General features: G+C 44.6%; 1 protein-coding gene and 1 long non-coding RNA gene across 3 annotated transcripts; both read left to right on the top strand.

Moving 5' to 3' along the window:
* The first annotated feature begins 281 nt into the window (after positions 1 to 281).
* LOC121177082 lies at positions 282 to 4,919 on the top strand. Of its 2 annotated transcripts, XR_005893159.1 has the most exons (4): positions 282 to 1,280; positions 1,553 to 1,694; positions 1,816 to 3,518; positions 3,707 to 4,919. It is a non-coding gene; the product is annotated as an uncharacterized LOC121177082 (long non-coding RNA). The 2 variants fall into 2 exon arrangements; XR_005893158.1 differs by having other exon boundaries at positions 282 to 1,694.
* Positions 4,920 to 5,263: 344 nt separating this feature from the next.
* Positions 5,264 to 7,408, top strand: LOC121177152. Its single transcript, XM_041031369.1, has 2 exons — positions 5,264 to 6,140; positions 6,265 to 7,408. Exon 2 carries the CDS (start codon positions 6,267 to 6,269, stop codon positions 7,206 to 7,208), a length of 942 nt encoding a protein of 313 aa, XP_040887303.1. The 5' UTR covers positions 5,264 to 6,140; positions 6,265 to 6,266; the 3' UTR covers positions 7,209 to 7,408.
* Positions 7,409 to 9,352: the final 1,944 nt, after the last annotated feature.

Here is a 9,352-nt window from a genome sequence, read left to right as displayed (position 1 = left end):
TGTTTTAATGTGTAGCATGAAGAGTGTCTCAAATGTGTGCATATGTTTTGTACATCCAGTTTATGTGTGTGTGCTTTTATCACTTTGCACCCAATTAAAATAAGAAGAGAAAGAAACTGAAGAAATAAATGAGAGAAAAACAAACTGGAAATTGAATGTGCAAAAATAATATGTTGAAAATGAAAATAAATAAATAAATTTGTAAGAATCAGAGAGGCTAACTGTAGAAGAGAACATCCCTCGTATGTAAAAATGATCTGTGTCATTTCAGGGATGATGAAAACGGTTTGGCAGAGTTGACGATGATCTGCTACAGCTGGTCTGTGTTCAGCCCAGATCCCTGCTCTGACAGGACTCTCCCATCATCTCACACACCTGCGAGTTTAACGCTGAATTCATCGAGAGCAAAGCAACCAGCAGAAGGGGGAAAGGGGCAGGCAGACATGAGTGAACGGGTGATGGAGGAAACCGTGACTGGAAACATTTGTCCTGTTTAATGTTTGGGAGGATCCATCTTGTTGTTTATGTTGTTTCTAAACCTCCTGCAGCGCAGACGCACTCACAGCGTTCCTCTCTCATCACAGGAAGAAGCTGGTTTAGCTGCTAAACCTTAAAACAACGGGTCAATGCACCACAAAGAAATCTATTCTAATTTCAGGTCGACTTTAATGGAAACCAATGCCTGAAGTCTGATCAAACGATTACACTTCATTTCAGTTTCCTGTGTGCACTGAAGATTGGTCTCTACGCTTTCAGTTTTAGCTGAAAATGTCCTGCTTGCTCTGTTTGTTTTACTCCACAGTAAGTTGCATGTCGCAGTTTGAAACCAGTTCGATCCTGCCTGATGCTCTGGATCAGTGTGTGCCTGTAATCTCCTTACTGAGTGGCCTCTGGGGTGTGTTCAGATGGTAACAAGCTGGGTATCTTCAGCAGAGGGCAGAGGTTGAAGGAAATGGCTCTGAACTCCATGATGTCTTTACATAAGACCATAAAGCCGGTCTCATGTGAATAGAGGGCTTTACAGGACGAATTCAGTCGACTGGAGGATTAGAAAAAAACAGCTCTCTCTGTCTCTTCCTTCCTCTCTTCATCCTTTCTTCCTCTCCCAGAGCTTTTCTCTCCCCCGTGCCTGTTCTGTCATTCATCCTCCTCCCTCTTCATCCGTTGCTCTGTCTGTGTCTCTCTGTGGGTTTTCGTGCGTAAAAACCCAAATTGCTGGATTACGACAAAGTCACCTCGCCCTCGCACTTCAGCTCTCAGACGAGGGACCAAGGACGAAGGTTTGTTTTATCTTTGTAGGGACATTTTTCACCAGATGGCCAATGTACTATGCACTCTTGTTCTCCATGTCTTTTCTCACGTTCTCACATGAAGAGTCTGACTCTGCAGAAAGTGAACTGTTTGCTGATGTGACTGAACTAATATCATGATTTCCTTCTCTGACTTTAAACAGATTTTTTTTGGTACTTTTCAACTAATAGAAATGTTGACGTGATAAATTTTCTATTTAATCTACCTTTTAGTCTCTGAAACACTCCTCTCTTTCTCTCAGAGGCGGAGTGAGTTCAGTATGACCCTGATGGAGGGAGGAGAAATTACAAAGCTTTTGGGGGAAGAAAGAGCAGAGAAGATCTCATGGCGAGCTCATTTCTCCAAGTCCAGGTGAAGGCAGGTCCACTTCGTTTTGGGGGCAGGTGAGATAAACTTGTGTGGGATGATTTAACAATGAGGCAGACGGGACTTGTAAACAGGTGGGAGGGGATTTCAGCAGTAGTGACATCTCTTCACCTAATGCTGTTTCATTTCTTCTTGCAGAGCTCCACACATCGATGGAAAGGATGGAAAGAGACGGAAAGAGAGACGAAGTGGAAACAGGGTGAGAGCTGTGTTAGAGTGAATAAATTCTGGTGAGTTATATCCTCTCCTCACCACACAAACACAGCCGTCGTCCTCCTTTCACCTGACCTGGCAAACAGATTGGCTTCCCATCCTGAAAAAAGCCACGGTACCAATCCCATCAGCCCCGGCTTCCTGTGCACACTACACTCTCATCCTGTCTGTGCCTGGACTCCGCTCAGTGTGAACAGATAACAGTGCTAGAAAAGATGAGGTGGGGAGGAGGGGGAGTGTTTTCATCAGATGAATGCAGTTTCAATTTTTCATTTCCACAGGGTGGAGAGATGGCGAGGGGATAGTGTGTGTGTCTGTGTGTGTGTCTGTGTAGAGAGAGGTGAAGGGGAAGTGAGTGTGAGACAGTGAACTGAAGTCAAACAGACACAAAACACTGAAAGAGGCAGATTTAGTTTCACTAAATATTCTTGGAGGCAGAAATAATCTTATCGGCTGCGTCACCCAGGTGGCTGCTGCACTGGCTGAGAGCTAAAGCCTCAGGGGGCAGTTTTCATGTCGGCGGCTGCAGTGGATAATGTGGGAAAGTCACATTAAAATTGACTGAACACCAGGTGGCAACAAAACACTGCAAATATCACTGGTGTATTTCTACATTCCTTACTTGCACTTTACATCCACGTCTGTGCAGAATCATTAATGCAGTGAAGCATCTGAAGTGCATTTTTTGGAAAATTCCTGATTTGTTAATAAGGATATTTAAATAAAATCGATTTGACTTCACTTTGTTAAGTTCTTGTAACTTGTTCTGCTGTTTTTCTACTTTATCAGTGTGAGAGTTCATTGGAAAAAAACCAGAGTCAGACTCCCCTCATCAGCTGTGTGATCAGTTTTCCATCCATCACTGTGAACGTACAGGATTCAAATGACTGGTGCGCATTCAAATACTCCCTGAGCTCAGAGCACCTGTCTGCTGCTTGTGTCTCTGCGTGTTCGGAGTTTTGTTGTTTTAATCGTGTCTGTGGTGTGCTGGGTTGTCTGGATGCCCCTGAGGCGTTCAGGTCAGGCCACATCTCTGATGTACCGGCTTAAAATAGAACAATATGAGCTGTATAGTCTGTCACAGTCAGCTTTTCTCTGGTCTCGTGTGTTTTCATGGATGGCAAAGCTTTTTCCTGTCAGAGAAGAGCAGTGTTCTTTACATTAATGCCATTCAAAGTGCGGATTTTGGTTAAATGCTAAAAATAAAAAAATATATCCTGTCTCAGCATTTAGCTTTTTCATATTAAGAAAACGTTGGCAACAATTTTGATAATTGATGAAGTAATTTTTAATAAATTGTTGAAAACTGACACCAAACGTCAGCGCAGACTTCAGACGTACCAACTTCACAGGACTTCTGTTTAAAATTCTTTGCCATGTCACAGCTGGAACGAATGCTCTGTAATGCTGTTGATGCACAAACCAGCAGCAATTTATTGTTGAAATCTCTGAAACTGACGTCACTTTGTTACTGTCGATGTGTTTTATATGCAAATAGCAGTGAGTTTGTATAAGTACTGAGGCTGCATTACACAGACAGTACAGTATGTCTGCAGCAGATACTCAGACACAAGAGTCCACAAAGAGACGACACAGAGGGAGGAAGGTCACAGACAGATCCTGATCAGGTTGGTCTTCTTATTACTTTGTAATGTCATCATCTCCATCTTTAATCCACATTCATGTGGACGACTCAAATGCACCTTAAACTTTATCTCACTGTTTGGACACTTGCACAGTTTAAGCTGTAATTTTAAAAGGAACAGAAAGACATGCAGTAGATAGAACTTAAACATTTTCTTTTTCTCTCTTCCAGACATGTCAGTAAACTCTTCCTCCTCCTCCTCCAGTCACTCCCTTCTTCATCCTCACCTTTCCTCCATCAACTCCTCTCTTCCTGTTGCTATTAATTGCTTCATCACCAGACCAGGCTCCTTGATTTTCACCTCGTACAACATCACCTACATCCTCCTCCTCCTCCCTCTCTCCATGTTCATCCTCTACCTGGGCGTCCAGCGATGGCGACAACAGCGTTCGTCCTCCACATCAGCAAAGACGAGTCACTCTGACATCTTCACCTACCACATGGCCACTGTGGAGCTGATTGGTGTCTTTGGGAATTCCCTCTGCTGCACTGGTGTCTACAGTGGTCATTTAAATTACTTATTTTTGGGGACATATCACATGACTTTCACCTGGTATGGAGAGACATTCTTCCACCTCCTGACCTGTGTGGAGCGCTACCTGGCTGTCGTTCATCCCATCATCTACCTGAGCCTGAGAGAAGAGAGAGGGGTCAGAATCAGAAATATCACCATCGGCTGTGTTTGGATGTTTTGCTTTGCAGGGACATGTCTGTATATTATGAGCAATGTCCTCTTAATTTCAGATTTGTGTGTGTTGATTTTCTCCTCTGTTGCCATCTCCTTCTTCAGCCTCTCTGTCCTCTGCGCTCTGATTCGTCCAAAGCCAGGGGAACAGAGCAGGGACAGGCAGAGGGTCGACCAGTCAAAGCAGAGGGCGTTCTACACCATCATGGCCATACTGGGGGCTCTGCTCCTGAGGTGGATTGCTCAGCTGATTTGGGTTGTCCTTTATTCATTGGGAGAAAGCGAGAAATGTGCGTTAATGACCTTTCAGGTCTGGTTTAATCTTCCCAGCGGTCTGGTGTTACCTCTTCTGTTTCTGCACAGATCAGGAAAACTAGTGTGTTAAAGTCAAATCAAGTCAGTTTTATTTATGTAGCACTAAATCATAACAGAGTTATCTCACGTAGAGCAGGTCTAGGCTATTTTCTTCGTAATATAATATCTGATTTGTCTGTCATAGTTTGTAAATAATGTCTTTAAGTTTTTGTCTTGTGTCCATATTGTCTCGTGATTTCCGCTTTTATTTTGAAATCTTAACTTCTCTTGTTTCAGGCTGCTTGCCCTTCCTTCACGTTTCCCGCCAGTCTGATTTTCTTCCCCACCCTGATGGTTTCCAACTGTTCCCCATTATCTTGTGTGTATATATTGTCTGTGTCTCCCATTGTTTGGGAAATAAAGTTCTTACTTCTGATTTTGTCTGTGGAGTCGTGCTTTTGGATTCAGGTCGTGACAGAACGAACTGGCCAGCATGAACCCAGCTGACTCAGACCATTTAACGGCGGCCATCCGATCCCAAGGCACCGGTCTGAACCAACAGGGAGATCAGATCTCCTCCCTGCGTCGGGGCATGAAGGAATTTTCAAGCGGCCATGACCTCCCAGGCTTAATTCACTTTAACCGACTCAGCTTTGTGTTGACTTACAGGCCGGGGTACAGAAACACCAGGCCAGATGCCTTGTATCGCCTGTTTGACCCCGAGCCTACTGCCAAGGATCCTGAACACATCCTACCACTGAACTGTGTGGTAGGAGCAGTGCCTTGGCAAATAGAATCTGAGGTGAAGCAAGCGAATGGTGACAGCCCGACACCTCGTGGATGCCCAGATAGTCGAGTGTCTGTCCCCGTTGCCATGCGTCCACAGGTGATCCAATGGGCTCACACCTCTCTGCTCACCTGCCACCCAGGGTTCAAAAGGACTATGCACACCATTTCCCAGAGGTTCTGACTACCACCCTGAGGCTAACGTCCAGACAGAACACCTGACCAGGAGCTGGAGACGTGCCTCCGGTGCCTAGTGTCCCAGAAACCGGCCTCCTAGAGCAAGCATCTGTTATGGGTGGAATACGCCCATAACTCACTCCCTACGTCAGCCACCGACATGTCCCCGTTCCAGTGCATCTTCAGGTATCAGCCCCCTGTCTTCGCGGAGATGGAGGAGGAGGATGTCACTGTTCTATCTGTCCACGCCATGGTCCGGCACTCCCAGCGCATCTGGGCAACTGCTCGCAAGGTCCTCATCCACAGCATGGACCCCATGATGAGGGCTGCTGATCGGAGGCATTGACAGGTCAATGGCAGCTGCTGTCTGACATGATGATGGTTTGTATGATCAGTAAAATCAATTACAGACACAGGTGTGATTAAAACAACACAACCACACTTACAGAAACAGCCACGGAGCACGGAGCAGGTAATGACTCTGACTGATTTGAATACACAACGTACTTTGTCTACACATCATTTCACTTCTGACATGAATTTGTATAAGTACTGAGGCTGCATTACACAGACTGTACAGTATGTCTGCAGCAGATACTCAGACACAAGAGTCCACAAAGAGACGACACAGAGGGAGGAAGGTCACAGACAGATCCTGATCAGGTTGGTCTTCTTATTACTTTGTAATGTCATCATCAGACTCTACAGAAACTTTGTACTGTTGTGCTTCAAGATTTAACCCCTCCATGTTTCACTACTGTCTCTTTATTTTCTCTCTCTCTTCCAGACATGTCAGTAAACTCTTCCTCCTCCTCCTCCTCCAACCACTCCCTTCTTCATCCTCACCTTTTGTCCATCAACTCCTCTCTTCCTGTTGGTGATGAGGCAATAAATAATTGCTTCATCACCAAACCAGGCTCCTTGATTTTCATCTCGTACAACATCACCTACATCCTCCTCCTCCTCCCTGTCTCCATCTTCGTCCTCTACCTGGGTGTCCAGCGATGGTGGAGACAGCGTTTGTCCTCCACATCAGCAAAGACAAGTCACTCTGACATCTTCACCTACCACATGGCCACCATGGAGCTGGTTGGTGTCGTCGGGAATGCCTTGTGCTGCAGTGGTGTCTACAGACGTAATTTTAGCATATTATTTTTGGGCTTAAATCCTATGAGCTTCACCTGGTATGGAGAGATGTTCTTCCACATCCTGACCTGTGTGGAGCGCTACCTGGCTGTCGTTCATCCCATCATCTACCTGAGCCTGAGAGAAGAGAGAGGGATCAGAATCAGAAATATCACCATCGGCTGTGTTTGGATGTTTTGCTTTGCATGGACTTCGGTCTCGAACATGAACAATGTCATCTCAATTGTAGATTTGTGCCTGTTGTTTTTCTCCTCTGTTGTCATCTCTTTCTTCAGCCTCTCTGTCCTCTGCACTCTGATTCGTCCAAAGCCAGGGGAACAGAGCAGGGACAGGCAGAGGGTCGACCAGTCAAAGCAGAGGGCATTCTACACCATCATGGCCATACTGGGAGTGCTGCTGTTGAGGTGTATGTCTAATTTTACATGGGCTACACTGTACACTTTTAGACCAAGTCACAATTGTGTGTTAATAACTTTTGAGATCTGGTTTAATCTTCCCAGCAGTCTGGTGTTACCTCTTCTGTTTCTGCACAGATCAGGGAAACTAGTGTGTTTAAGTCAAATCAGGTCACTTTTATTGATGTAGCCCTGAATCATAACAGAAGTTATCTCATATAGAGCAGGTCCAGACTGTGCTCTATATAAGATTATTCACAGAGGCCCAACATTTAGCTCCTGAGTAAGAACTTGGCGACAACAGAGAGGAAAATCAAAGGATTAGATCAGATTTTCATCAAGAAAATTAATGAAGTATAGAGAACAATAGAAAAATTCTTTGGCTCATATAACCTGTCATGTTACTGCAGTGTCACTGAATAATCTTGAATAAAAAACTAAACAATGAGTCTGAAAGGGTTTTATTCAAATGACTTTGCGTGGTTTTATTTAAAGATTTTCTGTGCACCAGGAAAAAGTGTACAGAGAAATCTGTAATACCATTAGAACATCTGTGCAGAACATCTGTCTGGTCTGAGTGCTGATGAGGTGAGTGGCAGCTGCTGTCTGACATGATGATGGTTTGTATGATCAGTAAAATCAATTACAGACACAGGTGTGATTAAAACAACACAACCACACTTACAGAAACAGCCACGGAGCACGGAGCAGGTAATGACTCTGACTGATTTGAATACACAACGTACTTTGTCTACACATCATTTCACTTCTGACGTGAGTTTGTATAAGTACTGAGGCTGCATTACACAGACAGTACAGTATGTCTGCAGCAGATACTCAGACACAAGAGTCCACAAAGAGACGACACAGAGGGAGGAAGGTCACAGACAGATCCTGATCAGGTTGGTCTTCTTATTACTTTGTAATGTCATCATCTCCATCTTTAATCCACATTCATGTGGACGACTCAAATGCACCTTAAACTTTATCTCACTGTTTGGACACTTGCACAGTTTAAGCTGTGATTTTAAAAAGAATAGAAAGACATGCAGTAGATAGAGCTTAAACATTTTCTCTCTCTCTCTCTCTTCCAGACATGTCAGTAAACTCTTCCTCCTCCTCCAATCACTCCCTTCTTCATCCTCACCTTTCCTCCATCAACTCCTCTGTTCCTGTTGCTATTTATTGCTTCATCACCAGACCAGGCTCCATGATTTTCACTGTGTACAATATCACCTACATCCTCCTCCTCCTCCCTCTCTCCATCTTCATTCTCTACCTGGGCGTCCAGCGATGGTGGAACCAGCGTTCGTCCTCCACATCAGCAAAGACGAGTCACTCTGACATCTTCACCTACCACATGGCCACTGTGGAGCTGATTGGTGTCTTTGGGAATTCCCTCTGCTGCAGTGGAATCTACAGTGGTAATTTAAATTTATTAACTTTGGGGATGTTACACATGACTTTCACCTGGTATGGAGAGATATTCTTCCACATCCTGACCTGTGTGGAGCGCTACCTGGCTGTCGTTCATCCCATCATCTACCTGAGCCTGAGAGAAGAGAGAGGGATCAGAATCAGAAATATCACCATCGGCTGCGTTTGGCTGCTTAGCTTTATATGGACATATCTGTCAGTTCTTGACAACGTCTTCGTAATCATGGATTTTTTCATCTTCATTTTCTCCTCTATTGTCATCTTCTTCTTCAGCCTCTCTGTCCTCTGTGCTCTGATTCGTCCAAAGCCAGGGGAACAGAGCAGGGACAGGCAGAGGGTCGACCAGTCAAAGCAGAGGGCGTTCTACACCATCATAGCCATACTGGGAGTGCTGTTTTTGAGGTGTAGCTCCAACCTGGTTTGGGCTGTGGTGTATATAATGAGAGAGAATGAAATCTGTGAGATAATCACCTCTGAGTTGTGGCTGAATCTTCCCAGCAGTCTGGTGTTACCTCTTCTGTTTCTGCACAGATCAGGAAAACTAGTGTGTTAAGGTGAAGTCAGTTTCTTTATGTATCACTAAATCATAACAGAGTTATCTCATGTAGAGCAGGTCGAGGCTGTATTCTTTATCATATTATTTCAGAGACCTCACAATCCCTCATGAGCAGGAGCTTGGTGACAGTGAGGAGGGAAAACTCTCTTTAACAGGATCAGCTGGAGAGTCTTTAGAGACTTGTTGGTGCAGCCTGATGACAAACATCTGCAAGAATCCAACGCAGAAGCAACAAAAGCATGGACACGTTTGCTGCTTGTGTTGGACACAGGATGTGTGTGATGTTTGTGATGTTGTGTAGGTGAACGAAGGCAGATTTTGTTGATTGATATTTTTTCCTC

The sequence above is a fragment of the Toxotes jaculatrix genome, chromosome 23, assembly GCF_017976425.1.
Source record: "Toxotes jaculatrix isolate fToxJac2 chromosome 23, fToxJac2.pri, whole genome shotgun sequence".
In the NCBI taxonomy this organism is placed as follows: Eukaryota; Metazoa; Chordata; class Actinopteri; family Toxotidae; genus Toxotes; species Toxotes jaculatrix.
Note: the sequence above shows the minus strand (reverse complement) of the source record. Positions and strands in the feature narration are given on the sequence as shown.

Excerpts from the sequence above, each read along its gene's own strand:
- LOC121177152 (XM_041031369.1), top strand. The coding sequence starts at position 6,267 with ATGTCAGTAAACTCTTCCTCCTCCTCCTCCTCCAACCACTCCCTTCTT.